We start from the raw sequence: 26,483 nt of genomic DNA on the forward strand, positions 1-26,483 counted from the left end.
AGCAGGGTGCAGGAGTTGGAAACAGTAATTAAATACAGCTATGAAGAGAGAACCATTACATGTTGTACATCTATCTGGAAGTTGCCTAAACATCTAACAAGAACGTTTAATGTGCAAATCACAGGTCTTGGTATGTGTCTTGAATTCCAACAGTCATTGTCTTCATTGCTGTACCCTTTCTATGAAAGAAATGTGTACATTTAAAATATGTGAAAAATGACACCTGAAAAAATAGAAATAATTCAAATAGCCTAAAATGGAAATAAAAACGTATGACCCACATGATGCAAACAGGTTATGCAGATGAGCTGCATTATTTCATTAGATCAGTGAGCACTGGACAGAGAAGCCACAGAACTGCTAAGTGTTAATGAAGGAAGAAGCTGCCGGGTTTTCTGCTTATTTTGATTATTACCCTTTCCCTTTTCTTGTTTTTTAAAAGTGCCATTTTCTATTTATTTTGATTATTACCCTCTCCCTTCTCTTGTTTTTTAAGTGCCACATTTCCTCCCCTCCCCCGCCCTCAAGAATATTTTGGTAAGTAACCCATGGTGTTACTAGAGCACCTTGTAAGTATGCAGGTAGAAAGGGTTTGTTTTTGTGTCAGGGAATTGTGTTTGTTTTTAATCTCCAGCCTAGGGTAGACTCTGCTACTCTGTGTAGGCACTGAGGGACTCAGCTTGTGTTTGTTAAAATAAAGGTTGTGTGCCAGGTGCGGTGGCATCCCAGCGCTTTGGGAGGCCAAGGCAGGCGGATCACGAGGTCAGGAAATCGAGACCATCCTGGCTAACACGGTGAAACCCTGTCTCTATTAAAAAATTAGCCGGGCGTGGTGGTGTGCACCTGTAGTCCCAGCTCCTAGGGAGGCTGAGGCAGGAGAATGGCATGAACCCGGGAGGCAGAGGTTGCAGTGAGCCGAGATTGCACCACCACACTCCAGCCCAGGCAACAGAGCGAGACTCTTGTCTCAAATAAATAAATAAATAAATGTCGTGAAGAAACAGACTTAAAGGTTAGACAGAGTTTTAGTATATTGCTAGAAAATGTTCACATACATGAACTAGCGAAAATAGGAGTGGATTGTGAGAGGAGGTCTTCAAAGGTCAGAGCCAGAGAGGCCTGTAAGAGATGTGAAAGAGACACTGAGATGCTCACCTGAACCTAGGGAGAAGAAACATGGAGGGCTGAAGGAAGGGTTCTTTCCCCAAAGGTCAGGGAAGACCAGAGGCGGTGGAATTCTCACTGCACTCGCAAGAGTCGAGATAAACAGTTCAGGGAGGGCCTGCGACTCTTCACAGCCAGGTGGCAGTGCCAGATGGAAACATGTCAGCACTGCCGTGGAGTTTGTCCCACGTGTTCCTGGACACTTCCCGAGTGCCTCTCTTCTGTCCTCACAGATAGTCATTTTCATCTTCACTTTATAGATGAGGAAACGGAAATCCACAGACATTAAACAGGTTCCCCTCTCTATTGCTGAAAAAGGAATTTGAATCTGATCCCACAGCTTACTCTGTTTCTGTTAAGATGTGGACTGACTAATCTTTCGCTAGAATTAGTATTCATACAATGAGTAAATTATTCTCCTTAAAACATTACTTTATATTTTACTTTGTTTTATGTTTATTTTTCCCTGAAGTGTTTTGTGGAGATGGAAACTTGTTTTAAAAGAAGTTTTGATTTTGATTTTTTTGAAACACATTTCAAAAATTTCAAATTGTCATAGCAAAATTGAAAATGGGGCTACACTACTGGGTAGATAAACACATCCTCCCAGTCCCCTGGGTGACACTTGAGTGGTCCCTCATGGTGCTGGGGCGGTGGAGTGACAGCCAGACAGCCGTGGGCTGCTGTTGCCTTCTGCCCAGAGGCGCTGACCGAACCCCTACTTCTAACCCAGTTCAGACACTCCCTGTACCTCCTTTTTGTCATCCTTATTGCTTTCAATCACAGTTTTCTCTTTAAAAATACAGATTTCTTTCCATGAAAACTTCAGTTCTGCCATTTAAAATTGTAGTCTATTTCCTTGAATTTTGTACTCTCCTTTATCAACTTGGTTAGCACAGTGTGTGCTCCGCAGTGTTTAAATACATGGGTTAATGGCCTATTTCAGGCTTGTAAGAAATTCTCATATCTTTTAGATTTTAATACATTGTTTATTCTGAATCGGATAATTCAGTGCTCTTTTAAAGCTTCAGAGAGTCACGGTTCTCCTTCCATACTAAGATTTGTTTAAAAAAAATAAGTTCAGGCATGCGGCCAGGGAGAGGAATGTCATAGAAAAGCAAGAAAGCAGCAGCCCCTCGGTGTGAAGAAAGTTGAGCTTTGATCCACTAACTGGGATATGAGCCAAGGAAGCCGAACAGCACAGAAGGGCTCTATTTCCCCCTCTCACTTGTTTGCCTCCTGCCTGGGATGCCCACAGATCATTATTATATAAGAATTCCCCTCTTACTTGACTATGGGAGAAAAGAAAAAGGAATGCTGAGTAGGTGATGCTATGACATTCCTGTGGACTAGATAATTAATCCATGAAAAAATGTACAGTTAACATTTCTTTATTTGTTTAGAGATTTTTGGTTTTTATGGAAATAATATTGAATGAATATAGTTTTATTCCTGGTACCAAACTGATATATTCATATACTTAGTGAAAACCTTAGTAAGGTTCATGGAAAACAGGGAAATAAAAGTTCCTCTTTTTTTCTAATTATTTGCAACTTGGTCTGAAAATTCTACCAAGCATAAAATAACATCTGAAGTCATAAGCTTAGAGATAAACGAGCTATGTCAGAAAAATTTTCACAAGAATAATTTTTGAATAAAATAAGGATCACTAAATTTCAACCAGTGATAGGATAATGAACTCTGGGTACAGCTCACCTGGCCATAATGGGGAGTTCGTCGTATCCCAGGTCCAGACTGGCTTTCCGGCCAGGAGGTGAATTGTCTTTTTTCCAAGGCACAAGGCTTTGTTTCTGCTTAATCTACTGCTAGTAAATGCAAAGTTTGCAATGCTTTACTACACTGATGGTGTCTACACTCGTTGTTAAGTCCACTTTTTAGGTAATAAAAGTTTTTGATATGTAGGTGCATAATTCTATCTATATTTTATTTATTTATTTATTTATTTATTTATTTTTGGAGATGGTCTTGCTCTGTCACCCAGCCTGGAGTGCAATGGCACAATCATAGCTCACTGCAGCCTTGACCTCCTGGACTCAAGTGATCCTCCCACCTCAGCCTCCCAAGTAGCTGGGATTATAGGTGCACGCAACCATTGCCTGGCTTATACTCATAATTTCTAAAGGAAAGTTAAGGTTTCATTTTTTAAATTTTATTTTTAAACTTAGGTACAGTAAATTCACTCTTTTTGGTATACAGTTCTGAGTTTTGACAGCTACCACTGCAGTCTTGCAACCACCACTACATTTCGTGATACAGAACAGCTCCATCACCTCCCCAGGTTCCCTTGTGCTGCCCATCCCCCTAGTCCTAACCATGGCAACAGCTGATGTGTTCTTTGTGTTCATAATTCTGCGTTTTCTAGAATGTCATTATAAATGGAAGCATGCAGTGTATAGTCTTTCAAGTCTGACTGCTTTCATTTAGCATAACACATTTGCAATTCATTCATTTTGTTGTGTCAGTAGTTTGTTCTTTTCGTGGCCAATAGTATTCCAGTGTTTAGATATACCATAGCTTGTTTATCCATTCACTCATTGAAGGACATTTGGGTTTCCAGCTTTTGGCAGTTATGAATAAAGCTGCCTTAAACATTTGCATACAGGTTTTTGTGTGAATGTAAGTTTTCATTCCTCTTGGGTAAATAAGAGTAAAATGACTGGGTCATTTGGCGAGTATATATTTAATGTTTAAGAAATTGCCCAACTGTTTTTCAAAGAAGCTATACCATTTTGGAATCCTTACCAGCAATATATGAGAGTATCAGTAGTAGTTCCATATCCCTACCTGCACTTGATAGTGTCAGTTTTTCCTCATTTTAACCAGTCCGATAGGTATGCAGTGGTATCTCAGCATGGTTTTGATTTGCATTTCCTGATGGTGAGTGGGGTTGAGCATCTCTTCATGTGCTTATTTCCCATCTGTAGATCTTCGGTGCTGAAGCGTCTGTTCAGATCTTGTGCTCATTTTTCATCGGTCCGTTTTCTTATTGTTGAATCCTGAGATTTTTAAAATATATATATATATATATATATATATATATATTCTAGAAACAAGTTATTTGTTAGATAAGTGATTTGCAAATAACCTTGCAGCTGTGGCTTGGCTTGTCATTTTCTTTTTCTTTTTCTTTTTTTTGGAGACAGGGTCTCACTGTCGTCGCCCAGGCTGGAGTGCAGTGGCACCATCTCAGCTCACTACAACCGTGACCTCCCGGGCTCGAGCAGTCTTCCAGCCTCAGCCTCCTGAGTAGCTGGGACTACAGGCTCTCATCAACACTTCTTGTTAATTTTTTGTATTTTTGGTAGAGACAGGGTTTCACCCTGTTGCCTAGGCTGGTCTCGAAGTCCTGAGCTCAAGCGGTCCGCCTGCTTCGGCCTCCTAAAATGTTGGGATTAGAGGGATGAGCTACCACACTAGCCTTGTTATTTTCTTAACAGTGTCTTTTGCATAACAGAGGCTTTTAATTTTAATGAAGTTCACTATATCAGTTTTTTCTTTCATGGACTGTGCTTGAGGTGTCATGGCTAAGAGCAATTCACAACATTTTCTTCTAAAGGTTTTAGGCTTTTCATTAAGGTCTTTAATGCATTTTGAGGTTATTTTTGTATAAGGTGTGCAGTGTGGTAGAAGTAGTGCATTTTTTTTCACATCAGGATATCCAGTGGGTCTCACACCATCTTTTGGAAGACAGATCTGTTTTCCATTTATTAGAAAGATGTTTGTAAGGGAAAAAAAATCAGTTGATTGTATTTGTTGGTTTATTTCTGGACTCTATTCTGTTCCATTGATTTATGTGTCCATCCTTTTCACCAGTCCTACACTGTCTTGACTTGTGTAGCTTTATGGTAAGTCTTTAAATCAGGTAGCGTGAATCCTCCAACTTGGTTCCTTTACAAGATTGTTTTGGCTATTCTTTTTCTTTTGCCTTTCCTTGTAAATTTAAATGTCAGTTTGTAGATATTTATAATCATGCTGGAATTTGTATTGGAACCGCTTTGATTCTATAGATCAGTTTTCACATCTTGATATCTCATCTTCTAATCCATATATAAATATATATTCGATTTTCATTAGGGTTTTGTAGTCTTCAACATACAGATTCTGCATATATTTTGTTCGATTTATATGTAAGAATTTCAGGCCAGGCGCGGTGGCTCATGCCTGTAATCTCAGCACTTTGGGAGGCCGAGGTGGGTGGATCACCTGAGGTCAGGAGTTTGAAACCAACCTGGCCAACATGGCAAAAACCCCATCTCTACTTAAAAAAAAAAAAAATTAGCCAGGCGTGGTGGCACACACCTGTAGTCCCAGCTACTCAGGAGGCTGAGGCAGGAGAGTCACTTGAATCCTGGAGGCAGAGGTTGCCGTGAGCCAAGATTGCACCACTGCACTCCAGCCTGGGCGACAGAGTTAGACTCTGTCCAAAAAAAAAAAAAAAGATTTATATGTAAGAATTTCATTGGAGAGTTGTATTGTAAATGGTACTATTTGTTTTTTAAATTTCCGGTTTCTAGTTATGTATTGCATATAGAGATACGATTGATTTTTGTGTATCCACCTTTTATCTATGGCCTTGCTAAACTCACTCAGTGGTTCCAGGAGCTTTTCTGAGGGTATGGATTCTTTGGTTTTTTCTCTTTTCTTTTCTTTTTTTTTTTTTTTTTTTGTTTGAGACGGAGTCTTGCTCTGTCGCCCAGGCTGGAGTGCAGTGGCGCTATCTTGGCTCACTGCAAGCTCTGCCTCCTGGGTTCACGCCATTCTCCTGCCTCAGCCTCCCGAGTAGCTGGTACTACAGGTGCCCGCCACCATGCCCAGCTAATTTTTTATATTTTTAGGAGAGACGGGGTTTCACCGTGTTAGCCAGGATGGTCTCGATCTCCTGACCTCATGATTCACCCGCCTTGGCCTCCCAAAGTGTTGGGATTACAGGCGTGAGCCACTGTGCCCAGCCCTCTTTTCTTTTTTAATGTAGACAATCATGTCAGCTTGGAATAGAGAGTTTTATTTCATCTTTTCCAATTCATGGGCCTTCTACTTCTGTTTCTGCCTTATTGCACTTGCTAGGACTTCTATATGCTGTTGAGTAGAAATAGTGAGAGCAATCATCTTTGGCTTATTCCTGATCTTAGGGACAAAGCATTCAGTCTTTCACTGTTAAGTATGATGTTAGCTGTAGGTTTTTTGTTAGATGTGCTTTTATCAAGTTAAGGAATTTCTCTTCTATTTCTAGGTTGCTGAAAGTTTTTGTTGCTGAATAGATGCTGAATTTTGTCTCATATATTTTGTGTACCCATCGAGTGATTGTATGGCTTTTCTTCTACTATTAATACAGTAAATCACATTGATCAGCTTTCCACTGCTGAACCAGCCTTACATGCCTGGAATAAATCTCACTCGATGGTGATAGATTATTCTTATATATTGCTGGATTAAATTTGCTAATAATATCTGGTTGAGGATTTGGTTCACGATGGTTATCGGTCTATAGTTTTCTTGTAATTTCTTTGGTTTTAGTATCAGGGCAATGCTAGTCTCATAGGATGAGTTTGGAACTATTCCCTCCTTTTTTATATTCTGGAAGAGATTATATAGAATTGATACTGTTCTATAAATGTTTGATAGAACTCGCCACTGAAATCATCTGGACCTGGAGTGTTCTTTGTTGGGGAGGCTTTAACTATGAATTTAATTCCTTCATAGCTATAGGACTATTCAGGCTGAACTTTGGTAGCTTGGGTCTTTAAGGGAATTGACTTATTTCATATAAGTTGTTAGGTATAGTTTTAGAGTTGCTCATGGTATTTCTTTGTACCTTTAAAGATGTTAGGTCTACTCCTTCATTTCTGATTTTGATCATTGTCACCTCTTTTTTTCTTTGGTTTTAATGATTTTTATTTTTCTCTTTTCTGTTGTATTGTTTCTGCTCTTTCATCATTTCTCTCCATCTGCTTGGTTTGAGTTTCATTTATTCTTTTTCTAGTTTCTTAAACATAGAAGCTTAGATTATTGTTTTGAGATATTTCTGCTATCACAGGCATTAAATGCTAAAAACTTTCCTCTAAGCATTGCTTTTGCTGCATTCTATAAAGTCTACCTTATTGAGTTTTCATGTTCATTCAGGTCAAAACATTTTCTAATTTTTCTCATAAGTTCTTATTTGATCCATGGGTTATTTAGAAATATACCTATATCTCAGTATCCATGGGAATTGGTTCCAGAACCTCCCACAGATACCAAAATCAATGGATGCTCAAGTCCCTGATATAAAATGGTATAGTATTTGCATATAACCTATGCACATTCTCCTGTATATTTTAAATCATCTCTAGATTAATTATAATACCTAATACAATGTAAATACTATGTAAATCATTGTTATACTGTATTGTTTTGAGAATAATAACGAGGAAAAAAGTCCATACATATTCATTACAGAAAAAATTTTTTTCCCTCAAATATTTGCAGTCTGAGGTTGGTTGAATCCATGGATGCAGAGCCCGTGGATGCAGAGAACCAACTCTATGTTTAATTTCCAACTATTTGGCCATTTCCTGAATTTTTTTATTTTGACCTCCAGTTTTATTATGTTCGGAGAACATACTTTGCATGATTTTTAGTCCTTTTACATTTATTGAGACTTACTTTATGGCCTAGCATATGGTCTGTCATAGAGAATATTCCATGTGTGCTTCAAAAGAATATGTGTCTGTAGCAACTGGGTGGAGCATTTCATTCATGTCAGTTAGGCTGGGTTGATAGATTTCTATCAGATTTCTATATCCTTGCCAATTTTCTTTCTAGTTCTATCAATTATTGAGTATTGGGTATTGACATTTAACATTATGATTGGTGGACTATCCTTTTAATTCTGTCACTTTTTGTTTTGTGTATTTTGAGTCTCTCTTGTTAGGTTGACTTACAGTTTGTAATTTTAACATCTTCCTGATGTAGTGACTCTTATATCATGAGGTGTCCTCCATTGTCTCTAGTAAGATTTCCTGTGTTAAAGCGTACTTGTCTAATATTAATACTCTCCATTAATACATTCCATTTCTGTTATGGTTACTGTTTGTATGGTATATCTTTTCCCACCCGTTTACTTTCAGTATATGTGTGCCTTTGAAATCAAGCTGTTTCCCTTATAGGCAAGATAATTGGATCTTACTTTTTTATCAAGTCTGACAATCTCTGCTTTTGATTGGGGTTTTTAGGCCATTTGTGTTGAATATAATTATTGACATGGTTAGATTCACATTTGCCATTTTGTTGTTTTCTGTGTTTGCTTCTTTTTCCTCCTTTACTGCCTTTTCTTTGTGTTAAATATTTTACGGTGTATTGTTTTAATTCCTCTCATTGTTTAAACTAAATTTTTTAAGTTATTTTCATAGTGGTTGCCCTAAGGGATATAATATGCATCTTTTTTAACATCACAGTGCACTTTAGATTAATATTAATTCCAGTAAAATATGGAAATTTTTCTCCTATATAGCTTTATTCCCTTCCCTCATTGATGCCATTATTTTTATATATATTACATCTGTATGTTATGAATCCAACAATACAGTGTGGTAATTACTGCTTTCTACAGTCTTTTGTCTTTTAAAGACACTAAGGAAACAAATTAGAAAAAAATATAGAGTCTTTTACATTAATCCTTATATTTTCGGTGCTGCTTATTTCTCTCTGCAGATTCAAGTCACCATCTTTAGTAATTTCTTTTTAGCCTGAAGGACTTCCTTTAATACTTCTTATAATGCAGGTCTGTTATCAGTGAATTATCTCATTATTTATCTGGGTATGTCTTTATTTTTAGAGGGTAGTTGTACTGATCTGGCTCCATTGTGTCAGACAGCAAGTCAGCTGTTAATGCTGTTTATCTCACGTGCCCACTCTATTATGCATGATCAGTCATTCGAATATTTTTTGTCTTGCTCTCTCTTCTTCCTCTGGGATTCTCATTATAAGTGTTTGGTGTGCTTGATGTATTCTAAGGTGTGTTCATTTTACGTTTCGTTTTTTTTCTCTGTGTTCTTCATGTTAGTTAACTTCTGTTGATCTATCTTCAGATTCACTGGGTGTTTTTTTTCTTTTGGCTACCTTAAATCTTCTGTTGAGCCTCATCTGCAGTGAATTTTTAATTTCAATTACTATACTTTCAAGTCCAGAATTTCCATGTGATTCTTTTTTGGTAACTTCTCTCTCCTTTTTGAAACTCTGTGTGTTGATTCTCTGTCATATTTTTCTTTAATTTTTTAGGCTTCCTTTAGTTCTTTGAAAATCCTTATAGAATCTGCTTTATCTGCCACATTGTTTTTTTCTGCCAAATTCAACATCTGAGGACACTCAGCGATAGTGTCTATTGACTGCTTGTTTTTTTCTCAGTATGGGTCATATCTTGCTATTTCTTTGCATCTCTCTTAATTTTTTGTTGAAAACTGGACATTTTTGAGAATATATTTTAGCAACTCTAGATTCTGAGTTTACCTCCCTGAAGGTTGTTGTTTCTGCTTTTTATTTGTTAAGTAACTTGCCTAAGATTAAATCTCTGAAGTCTGTCTCCCTGGAAGTTCAGTTATTGCTGTGTTTGTTTGTTTGTTTATTTTACATTTGCCTTCCTAGAGTTTGCTCCTATGTCTGTGTGGATTGGTAGTAAGCGTATGATTGATTGACAGAGGTTGTACCCAACCACCTCAGGCCAATAAGTTGGGGCTTCTGTCTTCTGTCGACGTAACTGTAACTCGATGTAACTCATTCAAAGCTCAGGTCATTTTTAAGTTGCCCTGGCTTTTACTTTCTACCAGACCCTTTTGTGTCTCCTTTACTTCTGTGTACAGCCTCAGAGTTGACCAGGATTGTGTGCCTGGCTTGGACCCTCTCTGGTCTCCACTGTGTATGCATACAGCCTCAGCCTGGAATATGCATGGTTCGACCTTGGCTATCAGGGCTGTTGTCCCTTCCTGTTCATCTGTCTCTGAGATTGTCACTGCCACTGACACCACCATTGAACATGGGCATCTCCCATCACTCCAAGTGAGCCTCCCACCCTGATGGAGAAGCTACAGCTGCCCATCTTCACAGCCTGTCCACCCTAGTGGTACCGCCATGTCAAACACATGTGGAGTGAGTGGCACACAGGCAGCAGGTGCAGGGGAGACAGGAGCAGCCTCCCAACACCACAGATTTCCACTGTTGTCACCTGAAGTCAGTTCTTCAAGCATAAACACTTCTCAGGTGGCCATTCGCTTTTTGTTGATTTCTAGAGCACTCATTTGGTTGTTTTTGTTAATGTTGTCTAGCTTTATAGTTGCTTTTGAGGGGTAGGGTTAGCTGATCTCTCCAGGCCGTAGCTGGAACTTCTACCACTAGAAGCCTTTCAACTAATAGTAATTTTTGTTTGTAGGTTTATAAACATTCTTAGTGTTCACTTGATGTTTGTTATGCTATCCTTGTCAAGCTGACTTTCTACTTTTAAAACAGAAAGGACCACTCATTAAACTGTATAGTATAGTCACAAGTTCCAGAATAGCAACTTCCATTATTGCATTAGTGGAAAAATTCCTTTGGTATTTCAGTTTAAGTAATTTAAAATACATGGAGGAAAAAAGCTATAGCCTTGGGTTACTCTTCATAATGCTAAATTTAAACTTGTGTATATGTAATTTATATTGCATTTGAACACATTTTTATAATATGGAAATGTCATGTCATTTGTAAGAATGACATTAAATTCCATTTATCACTCCTTTCTTGCCTGTAGGACTTCATGTGGCCACACAGAAACTGGCTTGTTAGCTTATAGGAAAGAGACAGGTTTTCATGTTGAGATAAGATTTAATTTTTTTTTTTTTTTAGTACTTTAAGGATACTTGAAGAAAATAGCACTTTCAGGTTGTCATTATTCTTGTCACAATATGTGAATATGTTAAATTGGAATTATATTCTTAAAAACTGAAGTCTGTTGCATCTTACCTGTGGGCCTTTGAGCATTCATTGTGTTGCTTGTTTTTTAGATTAGTGAAAAATCACCATGGTTTACCTTTTGCTAAGTAGCTTTCTACCCAGTAGCCAGTAGCCATAGAAATGATTTTTCAGTTACAGTATGGTAACAGTCATTCATTTTAGACAAAGTTGTATGTCATTCTTGGTGTGTTGCTTGCAGGCCGCTTTGAAGAGGAATTTATCAAAATGCGCATGGAGAGACTTCAGGCCTGGATGACCAGGATGTGTCGCCATCCAGTAATCTCAGAAAGTGAAGTTTTCCAGCAGTTCCTAAATTTCCGAGATGAGAAGGTAGGACATTGTATTAATATGGCATCAGAGAATATTGAGAGTAGTCTCATTCACACCAAACATTTCCGAAAGGAGTTAAAATTATGTTGGTTAGTTATTTCTCACTTCCTCCAGTGACAGTGAGGGGACAGAAACCTAAATCCCCACCATAGGAAATTTGTCATGATGTGTGAAGAGCTGCCTGCCAGAAGGGCTTCCCCCTACACTGGGAGTGGGTTGGCTCAGGATGGGCAGGGTCAGGGTGAGGGATGTAATAGGGTCAGCAGTTTTTCCCTAGATGTTTTTAAAAATAGGAGGATAGGCCCCAAACTCTGAAGGTATTATCAGCATGAAGTGAGGGGAGTGGAGTGACCGATTTTCCTGATCACGTTGCCCTTACGATGTAATAGCATGATGGCAGGAAAGGGAGAGGCAGACATGAGCTGCTCTTCTCAGAGCCAGGCCATTTTCATCACTGTAATGGTGAGTCCAGAGTCAATGCTGGCCTCTCTCTCTGCCTGCCCCTGTGGCCAGTTAGTCTGCCAGTGGTCATCTGTTCTTCATTAAAATCAGGGAAACGTTGGCTGCCTGACATCTCAAAATTGTCTGCTTTGGAAATAGTTTTCTCTCTCAGTAAGCATTTACTGTACTCCTTATTGTATCATTTTATTCTCTAAAGATGTTTCCTCCACAGTTTCTCTCAACAAATACTGCATCTCTTAGCGCCCTAAAGAATAAAAGCAGGAGTTGGCCCAGAAGCCACAGCAGATGCTAAATACGTTATCAGCCTGGGAAATAATTATGAAGCTATTTTTGTCTTTAATGAAATAATAGAATATCATATACCCTCTTGGAACTTCAAGAGGTTTACTTGCTAAACTTCTTTGTAGTAATTTTCACTTGTTGAAGTGAACACATAGTAAGTCTTAAATATTAGGGCTCTATTGGTGTATGTTTATAGGTGTATGCATACACTTAACATACCTATTTGGGCTTTATTTTCAGTTATTCACTGTTTCTAGAATTGACCAGCTCATGTGATATGTTATATGTCACCAGATTGGGACTTAGACAACGTGGAGATGCTTCACCATGTCTTTGTGAATTTGTGTGTATCACAGGTCTCCTCACCATGTCTTACGAATTTGTATATATTTATGGTGAGACAGGATACTCAGTCACAGTGTGTGTGTCATGTAGCTATATAGTAGTGAAACTAAGTTCTTTGAATTCAGTAAATATTGTGGTTACTTTGTAGTTATAGAAACTACGGGAACCACCTCCAAGTTTGTTGCCTTCCTGGTTCCCACAAGACTTTAACAAGAGCTTATTCGATAGATTTTTCAAGGATTTGATTTAGAAAGCATTTCTGAAGGTCATGTTTTCTGCGTGGTGGAGCTTAATAAATCCTAGACATCAGTTGTGTTGGTTTTTTTAAATGCCACCTGCAAAGAGGGATCAACGTGTCATAAAAGTGGAGTCACAGAAAAAAGAAAGAACTTGGAGTCAGGGCCCTTGAGTTCTGGTCTTAGTGCTGCCTCTGTGATCTTAGTGAAGGTATTTAATCCCTTTGGGCCAGAATTTCCTCACTTGCTAAATGACAGTGTAGAACTACATAGAAACTATGATTCTGTGGTAAGTAGCAGCTCATGTAAATAAATGGTAGACACAGAAACCCCCAAAGAATCTACAGAGACATTATTAGGAATAAGTGGTTAGTAAGGTAGCTGGATACAAGACATTGCATATTTATCAGCAAAAACAGAAATTGAAAATCTAAAAAAAAAAAACCTGTCATTTACAGTAACATCAAAAGTATCAAATATCCAGGAATAAATACAAGAAAATGTACAAAAGATCTACATAGAAAACTATGAAACATTATTGAGAAAAATAATAGAAGACCTAAATAAATTTTCGAATACTGCATCTCATGGACTGGAAACAATAAAGATGTCGTATGTAGAAAATCAAAATGCCAAGCATAGCCAGGATGCTCTTGGAAAAGAATGAAATATGAGGAGGACTTTATTGCGTATCAGAACTCATTGTGAAGCTAAAAAAGTTTAAAAGCATGGCATTGGCATAAGGCTAGACAAACCAACCAGTAGAGCAGAATAGAGTAGACACTTGATCTATGACAAAGATGGCACTGAGCATAGTAGGTAAAGAATAGTCTTTTCAGTAATTGGTGCTGGGTCAGTTGGATGGCACAATGCAAGGAAATGAAATGTGCTCGCTACCTCACTATAATCTGCAATTGATTTTATTAGGGTTGTTATTGATATTGTTATGTTTTTAAAACATGTCCCAGGCTGGGTGTAGTGGATCTCTTGAGGTCAGGAGTTCAAGACCAGCCTGGCGAATATGGCGAAACCCTGTCTCTACTAAAAATACAAAAATTCGCCAGGTGTGGTGGCACACACCTGTAATCCCAGCTACTTGGGAGGCTGGAGCAGGAGAATCGTTGGAACCCGGGGGTGAAGGTTGCAGTGAGCCAAGATCATGCCACTGCACTCCAGCCTGGGCAACAGAGCAAAACTCTGTCTCAAATATATATAAATATATATATGTATATTATATTTCAAATTAGCTTTAAAGTAAGAAAAAAAAATCCCAGAGGTAAAATGGAGGAGAATACCTATGAAACAAGATTGGCACCTCCCGGGGAGCAGTGGTGCCTGAGCGGCTTTTCCCTTGGCCACATGTGCTGAAGGTGGAGCTGTGGGTCTCCTGTGGAGTCACAGCAGACAGGCACTTGGAAAGTTTCTTTCACTCTTTGAATTTTGGTTGAAAGGAAAGCACCCAAAACTATAGTCAAAGGAGTCATTTACTTCCAGAAAAATCTCAAAAGTATTGCAAGCAACAGTAGTAGCTATTGGATCAGACCTTAAAGGTGGGGGTGGAAAGATTTAACCAGTTAGCTCAGTGAAAGTTAAAGTTTTCCCAGAATATGGAGGCAGCAAAGTAGATCTAGACAAAGGTCATTTCTCATTTAGGGGTGGTGCCATTCTTGGAAAGTGTGTAAGCCGAAGTAAATCCCTACTGAAATGGCATCACATGAAGCTGCCCATGCCACCACAGTTCCGAAAGCCTTCATCATGTAAATGACTTCCGTGTCTCTTTTACTGAACTAATGATATTTTTAAAAAGATTGGCAAAGTGTTGGTAATTATTGAAGCTGAACCTGTGGGGGTTTATTATACTTTCCTTCTTTTGTATATGTTTGAAAGTTTTCATTGTATATGGTCTTCTTGAAAATGAATTCTATGTGGCTCGCAGATTTAAATATGAAAAACAACATAGTAATGCTTACAGAAGATAATATGGGACATCCTCGTATCCTAGAGAGCAGGGAAGAATTTCTGAAATATGACATGAAAAAGACTATGCAGGAAGATGTGGATAAATTAGACTACATTAGAACTTTTTTCAGCCGTTACAAGAGAAAAACAAGCTACTGAGTAGAAGATACTTGCAACATATATAAGCAATGAAGGACTAGATTTTAGAATATAGGGAAACATCAACAAGCCCAGTGGAAAAATAGGAGATGTGGTCACGTACTTCATAAAATAAGGTATCTGAATCAACAACAGATGTATAGGAAAGTACCTCATCTCATTAGCAATCAATAAACACAAATTAAAACCACAACAAGACACCACTACACATGTGCCAGAATGGCTAAAACTGACCATACCAAGTGTCATCTTGGTGAGGTGAGATGCTGCTGGGATTCATAACCTGTTGGGGGAAAATTGGTAAGACCAATTTGGAAAAGTTTGGCATTTACTCAAGTTGAACCCTCTCATATGACCTGGCATTTCCACTCCTGGGTATGTACTGAATAGAAATGCAGGCACACAGACACCAGGAGACATCTACGTAACAGCTTCATTCATAACTCGATAAAGGTGGCTACCAGTAGTAGAATAGATAAATAAATTGGGGATTACTCATACAGTAGAATATTATACAGCAGTGAAATGAATGAACTGTAGTTCTACACAAGATTTTGACTGTAGTTCCTAAGCAAGACTGAGCAAAAGAAGCCAGGCACCAAAGAACGCATTTATAGGGCTCTTTGCTAGCTTGAGAAACTAGCAGGACAGGGTAGGATGCATGCTTAGGTGGTAAAACTCTAAACAAAGTCTTAGTCCATTTGTGCTGCTGTAACAAAATACCTGAGACTGGATAATTTACATACAACAGAAATTTATTTCTCACAGTTATGGAGGCTGGAAGTCAAAGATCAAGGCACCAGCATTTGGTGTCTGGTGAGAGCTGCATCCTCCAAAGGGGAGAAATGCTGAGTCCCCACATGGTGAAAGGTGGAAGAGCAAAAAGGGACAAACTCCCTCCATCAAGCCCTTTTATCAGGACGCTAATCTCATTCACAAAGGGAGAAGCCCTCATGACCTAATCACTTCTTAAAGGCCCCACCTCTTAATATTATCACATTGGCTATTAAGTTTCCAAACATGAATTTTGGAGGGAACACATTCAAACCATAGCAGAAAAGCAAAGAAATGAAAACCATAAGAGAGAGATAACTGGTTACCTTTGTGGGGGAGGGAAGAGGTAGCAGTGCTTGGGGAAAGGACAATGCGGGGGCTTTTGGAATGGGAGCTCTTTGCCCCTTCCTGGCCTGGTTGGTCGTTAGGCAAGTATTCACTTTGTGACAATGCATTGCACTGGATATTTTTGATTTGCGTACTCTGTGTGTGTATATCTTAATACGTTTTTAAAATAAAAAATAGCTCATAATACTGGTTTCTGTCTTATATTTTAGAAAAGCATTTACCTTTTTAGAAAACAGATAACCTAAACATTTGAGGCACTAGGTCAGAATGCATAGGGTGGGCCGAGCACAGTGGCTTATGCCTGGAATCCCAGAACTTTGGGAGTCCGAGGTGGGCAGATTGCTTGAGCACAGGAGTTCGAGACCAGCCTGGCTAACATAGTGAAACCCCATCTCTGCAAAAAATACAAAAATTAGCCAGGCATGGTGGCATGCGCCTGAAGTCCCAGCTACTTGGGGGCTGAGGTGGGAGGATCGCTTGAACCTGGAAGCTCAAGGATATAGTGAACTGAGATCACGCCACTGTACTCCAGCCTAGAAGGCAAAGTGAGCCTCTGTCTCAAAAAAAAAAAAAAAAAGAAAAAAAATGTATGGGGTGTTTCTGTTTGCTGTTTTTATATGGGTAGCCATTGGAAAGGGAACATGGCTGAATTGGTTCATTCTCAAAAGATTTGGTCCCATTAGGACCATTCTGTGGAATGACACTGTTCATGCCCTGAGATTACATTCAGAGTATAAAGGTATTTGGTCCATGGTGCAGAGGGAGATAGAGTGGGAGCTGCTTTCTGAAAATTAGAAAGATAAAGGTGATCAATGAGCTTGTCCTGTTTGGGAATTTTGAAGACCAGTTTGACTGTGCTCTCCACTTGAACCTTACAACATTCTCATTTACAGGAGTGGAAAACTGGAAAGAGGAAGGCCGAGAGAGATGAGCTGGCGGGAGTCATGATATTTTCCACCATGGAACCAGAGGCACCTGACTTGGACTTAGTAGAAATGTGAGAGACGCTGCCAGGTTTTCTTTCTTCTCAATCCGCACCCTCCTCCTTTGGCCATCAGGCCTCAGCTAGTGTAGCCGCAGCCGAAACTCAAATCAGACTAGACTTTTATGAAATGAGTGGGATTTGTAGTCCAATGACAAGGGAAACATCATTTGTACATAAAAGTACTGTCTTTCTAACCGCAACATCAAATTAAAATCTTTCTTTCACCTTGAAGCCAGTGATTTCATAGTTGACACAGTGCTGAGTAGCTGTTTCCAATAGTGATGAAACCAAGCAGCACGGAGCCACCTAAAACCCACGCAATATTCAGACAGCGAATCTCTTTGAACATTGCCTTGAGGAAGCAGTCTCTAACCTGCTTTTTCTGTGTGCTTTTTTAATCTGTTGATTTTAATCATGTAGTTTTTTAAATACAGGGTCAGTTGAAACTTTGGAGTAGTTCCTTTTCTCTTACGGACTTAAAAGAAATTTGCGTGGTTTTTAATTTTAAGCTTTTTTTTTTTTTTTTTTTTTTTGAGACGGAGTCTCGCTCTGTCACCCAGGCTGGAGTGCAGTGGCACAACCTCGGCTCACTGCAAGCTCCGCCTCCCAGGTTCACGCCATTCTCCTGCCTCAGCCTCCCGAGTAGCTGGGACTACATAATTTTAAGCTTTGTTATCATAAAATTATTGCGTATGTGTTACCAAAAGTATAGACAAGAAACACACACACACACGTACACATAACCCTTCAACCACCCAGAGAGAAAATCAGTGTTAATATGTTAGTGTTTAGTCTCCCAAATCCTCCTCTGTACATACGTAATTATAGGAAAGATTGTTTAAACAAAAATGACCTCACACTAGACATTTTGTTTTATAATCTGCTTTTTTCATCTAACAGTATATTGTGATCTTTTCAGGTTGGTAAATACACTTTTGACATCCTTAGAAAGAGCTGGTATCTTTAGGATCACTTAGGTAATTGTGTATCCAGGTTATTGCCTCTGTTTCATGGAGTACTTGGAATGAATGGTCAGCTAGCATTAGCAACCCCTGCTATTCTTTTATAGATTTGATGGTCCCCCCAGTCATTGGAATTTTCCTAAATAAGATATTCAAGAAATTATTATTTTATTTACTTTAGAATAATTTTAAAATTCACAAAGAATTGTAGAGGCAGAAAGGAAGCAAAGTTAAAATAAAATATAAATCAGCGCTTTTTAAGTAGTTCTTCAAATGTCTGCATCAAGCCTGTATTTAAGGCTAACTTAGTGAAAGGGGAGTTGTTACCATGCAAGAAAACAAGTGTCTGTGGTTATATTTGGCCCGAGTATCCCCACGGCAGTGCTGTTTCTCCTGCTTATGTCACTGACGGCCGCCTTCACCCACAGAGAGCAGAAGTGCGAGGCTGTGGGGAAGTTCACCAAGGCCATGGATGACGGCGTGAAGGAGCTGCTGACGGTGGGGCAAGAGCACTGGAAGCGCTGCACGGGCCGTAAGTCCACTCCTCACAGCGCACTGGGCTTGTAGGGGGTGATGCAGGCTCAGTTTTATGTCCCTTATCATAGAGGGGAACCTGCTGCCTCGAACAGAAGTGTATTTGGTGGACGGCAGTAATGTCCCTCCTGTGATTCTGCTTAATCTCACTTCACCCGAGTTAAACCACAGAAAATTGACCAGCAAAGCCAGGTTAAGAAATCTCAAGGAGCACCATGTTCACTTAATTAGTTCCAGTAATTTTGGGCTTTATAATCTTTGGAAAATTAATCATTTTTGCATGTTTTGAGAGTGCTTGTAGTTATTCTTAGTCTCATGATTTTATTTTTTAATCTTCATCCATTTGGTAAGATGTTGTATATTTGACTACAGCCATAGTGTTTAGAAAAACCAATATAGTTAGTAGTAGAAAATATGTCACAGCAGAAGCACTGCCGAGGGGAGAGTGTCACTGTCAGTCACGGCTTTCTGACCACTCTGCCGTGTCCCGAAGAACTTCCTGCCTCCCTCCTCCTTTGTTTGTAGGTTTTCATTCTGCTGAAGGTTTTTCCTGTATTCCCCAGAACTGTGCAGCTCTGTCACCACACATGTGGCCCAGGATAGAAAAACAGTCCCGTATCCAGCTGTGGGGCTAATGCCACGGGCTGCTGCCCTGTTACACCCACAGGCTCAGAGGTTGCAGAATGACTTGTCAGGCCCAGAAATGCTGGGATTGCACTGCTGTCCAATGCACAGATGTCTTTACCTCCCTTAGAGTCCTAGGACTTCTCTCCTTTATATCTGGTCTGCCCTTATTGCTGTGTCTTAACCTCTAGAGAAAAGGGCCTTCTAATCTATCACTAAGAATTTCCTGGCCTTCACCTCATAACACCATACAGGAATATTGGTTGTATTCAGTTAAAAAAAATGTTTTCTATTTTGAATTATGAGTAACATATACCTACTTTTATATCAGCCTTTGATGCTCAGCATAGGAAAGGGATCTGTTCTTGTAATGATTTTTTTTAAGGTGATATTTTTACACTAAAAAAGGAAAACAATCAGAATTTGAAATCCAATAATAATTTTAAAGAGCAGGAAACTAAATATTGAGTGACTCGTAGATGAATTAATAAGATAGCACAGCAAAGACAATACCAGTATTACTATTCAATCCAGATCTGAAAATCCAAAGCCTTACATCAGGAGTCAGTAAACCATGGTCTGAGCACCAAATTTGGCTTGCCACTTATTTTGTAAATAAAGTTTTATTGGAACACACCCATGCCCATTTATTTGTGTATTGTCTTTGGCTACATTTGTGTCATAATGGTAGAGTTGAGTAGTTTCAACAGAAACTTGTAGCTCCATAAAGCCTAAAACATTTACTATCTGGCACTTTGCAGAGGAAGTTTGCCAGGCCCCCAGCCATTGGCCAATACTACCTCTACCTCTTCCTCTGCTAGCAGTAATACCAGTACCAGTGGTGCTTTACCATCCACATAGTATCTTATACCAACAAAACAACTTGTAACATACCAGCTGTTCGTGCTTGAGGGGCAGACATCAGGAATAACAGTCGTTTCTTTCCCATAGCAAAGAAATATGATGCTGTATCCTAAATATATAGAATTAGCCCTGAGAAAATAATGTATACAAATGCAGCATCTAGAAAACAAAACCTGTGTCAAGACTTTGGTCATAGAGGATGACTCATGAACAAAAAGCAAAGTTGACATTGTTCTCTAAAGCAGAGGTCCCCAATCCCCAGGCCATGGACCATTACCGCACAGCAAGTGAAGCTTCACCTCTATCTACAGGCGCTCCCCATCACTCGCATTACTGCCTGAGCTCCACCTCCTGTCAGATCAGCAGTGGCATTAGATTCTCATAGAAATTCGCACCCTATTATGAGCCACACATACAAGCTTGTGAGCCCTTATGAGAATCTAATGCCTGATGATCTGAGGTGGAACAGTTTCATCCCCAAACCATCCCCCTGACCCACTGTCTATCCATGGAAAAATTGTCTTCCATGAAACCAGTCCCTGGTGCCAGAAAGGTTGGGGACCACTGCTCTAAAGTATAAATGAAAGAATTCAGTTTTAAAGGCAATGAATTAATTTTGACTGTAAACTCTTGCAAGACCATCATAACAAATCATTTAAATCTGTATGTTCTTTGAAAGCCATTTTTCTTGAGTGTAAATTTTACAATTGCATTTTTTAAGGGTATCATAAAAATTTGGGATTATGGTGTCTTTTTAAAAATTAAATCCCTTATGTCTAATGTCTGATCAACTCCATGTCCTGTGTAATCCACAAGGCTAAATGTAGAAAGTAGGGAATACTGGCCTCAGGCCGCTCTTTTGTGGGGTGGGGAAAGAGATTGACTCAGGCGTATCTCCTCCTTTTTCTCAAAATAGTTCTTTAAAATTCCTAATGTGTAGAATGAAAACTCTAGCACACACTCTGCATGGTGAACCACATGCCAGGCGCCTTTAGGTAGGGAGGCAAAACTGAGGTACCCCAGGGGGACAATTCATTAAAATTAACTGAGCTCATGTAATTTGGATTCATGTTTCTTGATAACTGCAGCTTATAGACCTTACCTCAAATGTCTCTGGCCTAAATATTTTTTAAAGAAACGTTAAAAGTTTTCTTTTTCTCCTTTAACACTGCAGTGAGTCTTTAAATGCAATTAATGGTTTCTTTTGAAAGGCAAACAGATGCTCCATTTAAGGGGACTCCATACAGATGCAAAGAAAGTAGCTTAAGGTGCAGAGACTCTTGGGAAGTTCTCCAAAGTGATCCCAGAATCTTAGCACCTTAAAAAGAAACCTTAGGGGTCATTTATTGAAATCATCTCTTCATACAGATGAGAAAACTCAGACCCCTCTTCCCGGGGCGTGCGAAGTCTGACTGTTGTATTTTTCTCCATACCTTGTTGCTTTCAGTCTTTGGTAGTTACGGTTTGCAAATGGTCATTTATGCACCCATAACAGAGTGGGAAAGCCTACGTATTTGGAATCACAAGTCCATGTCCAGCATTTATTAGCCATGTGACCTTGGGCAAGTCAGTTATCTGAGCCTTATTTTCCTAATCCTCAGCATGAGGATGGTGTCTCTGCATCTGGTAGAGGGGCTATCATGATGATCAAGTACGGTGTCGCTAGAAGTACTTTGTAAGCTAGAAATCATCTAAAGGAGCTTCTATTTCACTTACGTCTCATTTGGTGAATGAGAATGTAGGAGTGATTGTCAATAATAATAGCATCCACCATTAGTTGAACAGTCAATTAAAAAATAATCGAAAGAAATCAATTGTAAAAACAATCACTTTTGCAACAGTATTTTGTGAAGGAATATATAAACTATTTTGAATCACTTCAAACGTTACTATAATCACTTTTAGGAAATAGTTTAGTCCCATTTCAGTTTGCTCAGAAGACTAATCATTTATTCCTTTTTGTCTTTCAGCATTACCCAAGGAATATCAGAAGATAGGAAAGGCCTTGCAGAGTTTGGCCACAGTGTTCAGTTCCAGCGGCTATCAAGGTGCGTCTTTCTTCATTCATCCAGTGGTCCTTTAGAGCCTTATCTGGACCTGTCACCTGCCTAGGATCCTGCAGACGCTAACTCCCTCCTCAGTGAAGCACCCTGGTTGTGGGTGTGTAAATTGGCTAGGCTGCCACACTAAGGACTTTTGCACCCTCATCCTAGGACTTTTGAGAAAAGCCAAAGGTTGTTATAATTTGTATTTTCTTGTTGGCTCGTTTGCCTTTTTTTGCTCTCAGGTATAGCACTTTTGTTTCAATGCCATCAGTTTCATTTCTCTGCCAAGTCTTCCTGTGACAGAGGCCAGATTTGGCTGGGCACAGTGGCTCACACCTATAATTCCAACACTTTGGGAGGCTGAGGTGGGCAAATCACTTGAGTCCAGGAGTTTGAGACCAGCCTGGGCAACATGGTGAGAACTCCATCTCTACAAAAAATAAAAAATTAGCCGGGTGTGGTGGTGCATACAGGTAGTCGCAGCTATTTGGGAGGCTGAGGTGGGAGGATCACTGAAGCCCAGGAGGCAGAGGTTGCACTGAGCCATGGTCTTACCAGTGCACTCCAGCCTGGGTGACAGAGCAAGACCCTGTCTCAAAAAAAAAAAAAAAAAAAAGCCAGATTTCATCAAGGCCATTTCAAGGAAAAATGTTTGACCAAGTAACAAGTGTGTGTTGCCTGTTTTCTCCTTAACTCATAACTGTTTCAGCTTATCCTATAAATGTGTATCTTACCCATGAATCCCTTCATGATTTACATTGGCAGCACTTACGAGAACAAGTTAGCTCTTTTTCTTTATTAAAAGGGAAAGGAACCCAGGCAGCATAAGGAGACCCCATCTCTACAAAAAAATAATAAAATAAAAATTAGCCAGGCATGGTGTCACACACCTGTAGTCTCAGCTGTTCTGGAGGCTGAAGCAGGAGGATCACTTGAGCCCAGGAGGTCGAGGCTATAGTGTGCCATGATCACACCACTGCACTCCAATATGGGCAACAGAGTGAGACCCCATCTCAAGAAAAAAAAAGAAAAAGCATTTGTCAACTAGGTGGCACCTATTAAATCTGTTATCTCCTGTCACTTACAGGAACAGTAGAATTGGTACAGGTGTTGATCCTGATACTCAGGGCAGACAGTGCTTTGGATGTCAGTTTCTGAATATTTTAATAAAAAACTAATAAGAAATTAGTTTCTCACCAAAATGTAAGATTTAGGGCTCCCACACGGCAATAGTTCTCATTGCCCTGGCCTTACCATGTCTTACAGTTGACACTTTTAGACCAGAAGCGGGCTTTGAGGTCTAGACTAGGAACTCAAGGCCAGAACAGAGAAGCATCTTGGCCCAGGTAACAAGTGGGTGATGGAAGAGCTGAGAGCGAGCCACGCCCATTGCTTAGGGAGGAGGCAGAGGTCTTGGAGCCCTTTTAGCATGGTGACTCTGTGATGTCTCAACAGGGTGAGAAGATTTGTCCTAGAGATGCTGGAATTTTGGCCATCATGATGGCCCGGCTCCACAGGTTCATCCATGGGTTCCCCACTGGGAGCTGCTTCGTGATTCTTTAACATTTTCTGGACTGTAATTATCAATACATTATTAAATATTCATATTGCAAATAGCACTTTTTCAAGTATTAAAAATACTCAATGTGTGTTTTATGTTGAATATAATTCTACTTAAGATAGTATTTTAAGGAAGCATTCAAGTTCCTGTTGACTGGCTTTGCTCCCATTGCAAAGGACAGTGCAGGTCAGCAGTGTGGAGGACTGTCTCGTCACATCCACTTGCTCGGATGTGTTGGCGTCTTAGAGCAGTGCTATACTATGCGATCTTGCAATAATGTAAATGAGTTTGATTCCTAGAAATATTCTTATTGCAGAAAAATAACTTCCAATGCTCCTTTACGAGTTCATGTACTAACTTGAAATAATACAGACTGTTAGCATGGCGCCTGCACAAAACCATGGAACATTGCATATTCTTATGGATAAGTATATGGAAATATAAGCAATAAAAATTCTTAAATGATTATAGGGGAGGAGAGAGATATGGAAGGTAAACTTCTGATTATATCTTGTTTTGTAGAGTTGACTTTGGAATAATGTGAATGCTTTACGTAATTATTAGAAAACAAATTTAAATCAAAATGGAAAAAAATTTCTAATCAAAAGCAAAATAATACAAATGACCTGATACATCAAGATGAAGGCATAGCACACAGAGGAATTGTTTCAAAGCACCTTAAAATGGCATTTTATATGCCCCCAGGAGCGGGTGCCTCAAGGTCAGAAAGACTATAAGAATGTTAGTTGTTTTCACTAAACATGTAGTTAATATCATGTTGGTATTGTTATTCTAAAACTTCTCAAACTATTTACATATTGTAGGATAAAGCAAATATGTAATTATGTTACTGTTGTTAGCAATTAAGATTTTTAAAATAAAAAGTTTTAAAATAAATGAAGAAAACCCCTAAAGTCATAAATTTGCTTTGGAAACATCAATGTGAGCTCATTACGTGATTTCCCTCTTAAAAAAAAATACCGTTTGCCTTTCTGTTAAAGCCCTAGAAACAGTTACCCAATCCAGTAGCAGGAAGCATTCCCTGGCACCACTCGTAAGGTCCACATCCCACCACAGTGAACCAGGGTTCCTATCAAAAGACTTAGATACCAATTGGAAGAGCCTGCCACCGGCCAAAGAAAAGAAAATGTGAGCTTTAGTGAAAATAATAATTAATGTGGAATGAAGCATATCAAATATTTTTAAATCCGGAATTATAAAGATGCTTTTTAAGAAATTAATCTCAGTTACTTTTGGAGAATGGTGATGGATTAACTCGTTATTTTGAAAACTATAAAGAGAAAGAATTAAGCACTTAACCTGCTTTTCCTGTTCAAACTCTACTTCTGGGTAACTGGAATATTGATAAAGGAAAGTTGATCCTTATGGAAGTATTTCAGCTAATAAAGGAATGGTAGAAATAGAATAGCACCATTTTGCAGACTCACACTAAAATAAAAGATCCAGACAATGGTCATTCTAGATAACGATCATTTTCTAACATTCTAAGAGTAGAAATAACTGGAACTGGTGGTGTGTGACTCTGATCAGGCCTCTAGGTCTAATAGCCAGTGTAAAGAGAACACAGAGACAGAGTGTGTAAAGTATCACCAGAGATACAGCCAGCAGCATCCAGAATGCAGGCACCAAGGTACACGACGAGTTCAACACCCCACGAAAAGAAACGTGCAGGGGGAAAAGGGGCCGAGAGAGAAGAATCCAGAGTTAAGAAACGCATCAGTTCTGTGCCGTGTGGACCTTTACATCCCGATTCAAGCAGCCAGCTCACCCTGAGAGGCCTCATTATAGCCGAGTGACAGTCTCGTCTTAGATGTCATAATGGTACTGCCTCATGTTTTAGAGTCCTCATCTATTAGGCAAGCTTTATGGATGAGATGCTGATGTCCAGTGAAAGCAGGTCGGGGTGTAGATGAACACAGGCTGGTGAGAGCTGCCAGTAGGGAAGGCAGACGGTGGGTGATGGGCATTCATTCTATTCCCAATAGTTTTGAAAATGTTTGAAAGTTTCTATAATAAAATGTACCAATAAAATCAATAATAAAATTTTTAACAAGTGAAAAGAAAATATGTATAACTTATAACCACTGATAAAATTGATCATTTTCAGGTGAAACAGATCTCAATGATGCAATAACAGAAGCAGGAAAGACTTATGAAGAAATTGCCAGTCTCGTGGCGGAACAGGTGCTAACATGATCACACAATTCCAATTAAGATTTGTTGCTATCTAGTCCACATATTTAATTTAAAACCTGTCTTAAGACAGACGTCCCAAATAAGTACCCTCTTCTTTTCTGTTTCTGTGTATCTTTGTTAATTGTATTTAATCATGGTTTCTTAGGTTAAGACAAAGTGGATGAATACATTTGTCATCAAGAAATCTAAATAGGCCAGGCACAGTGGCTCACACCTGTAATCTGGCACTTTGGGAAGCCAAGGCGGGTGAATCTCTTGAGTCCAGGAGTTCGAGACTCCCCCAAAATTACCCGGGTGTAGTGGTGTACGCCTGTAGTCCCAGCTACTCGGGAGGCTGAGGTAGGAAGATTGCTTAAGCCCGGGAAGTCAAGGCTGCAGTGAGCCATGATTGTACCACTGCACTCCAGCCTGGGTGACAGAGCAAGACCCTGTCTCAAAAGAAAAAAAGACCTCTAAATGAATGCACTCCAGTACTGATGCCTCTGATCTCTTCTTAGCCATCAGGGGATTCTAAAGAACAGGAAAGAATGCTGGCTCAGATCTGTATGGACAATTGCTTAGCCTCTCTGAGCTGTGGTTTCCTCATCTGTTGATCTGCAGTGGTAGTGCCTACCCTGTATGGTTCTTAAGATTTAATAGCTCATAAATAAA

The 26,483-nt window shown here is 39.4% G+C and overlaps 1 protein-coding gene across 2 annotated transcripts in view; it reads left to right on the forward strand.

Annotated features, from left to right (window-relative positions):
* SNX9 (sorting nexin 9) overlaps positions 1 to 26,483 on the forward strand; it is a 120,566-nt gene that overhangs the window by 86,284 nt on the left and 7,799 nt on the right. For both annotated transcript variants that reach the window (XM_054493277.2, XM_063666763.1), the window contains exons 10-14: positions 11,345 to 11,475; positions 16,934 to 17,037; positions 18,416 to 18,519; positions 21,980 to 22,057; positions 25,744 to 25,820. In XM_054493277.2, coding sequence (XP_054349252.1) covers positions 11,345 to 11,475; positions 16,934 to 17,037; positions 18,416 to 18,519; positions 21,980 to 22,057; positions 25,744 to 25,820 — 494 coding nt within the window. The remainder of the gene's footprint in view (positions 1 to 11,344; positions 11,476 to 16,933; positions 17,038 to 18,415; positions 18,520 to 21,979; positions 22,058 to 25,743; positions 25,821 to 26,483) is intronic.

Source organism: Pongo pygmaeus, chromosome 5, assembly GCF_028885625.2.
Source record: "Pongo pygmaeus isolate AG05252 chromosome 5, NHGRI_mPonPyg2-v2.0_pri, whole genome shotgun sequence".
NCBI lineage: Eukaryota > Metazoa > Chordata > Mammalia > Primates > Hominidae > Pongo > Pongo pygmaeus.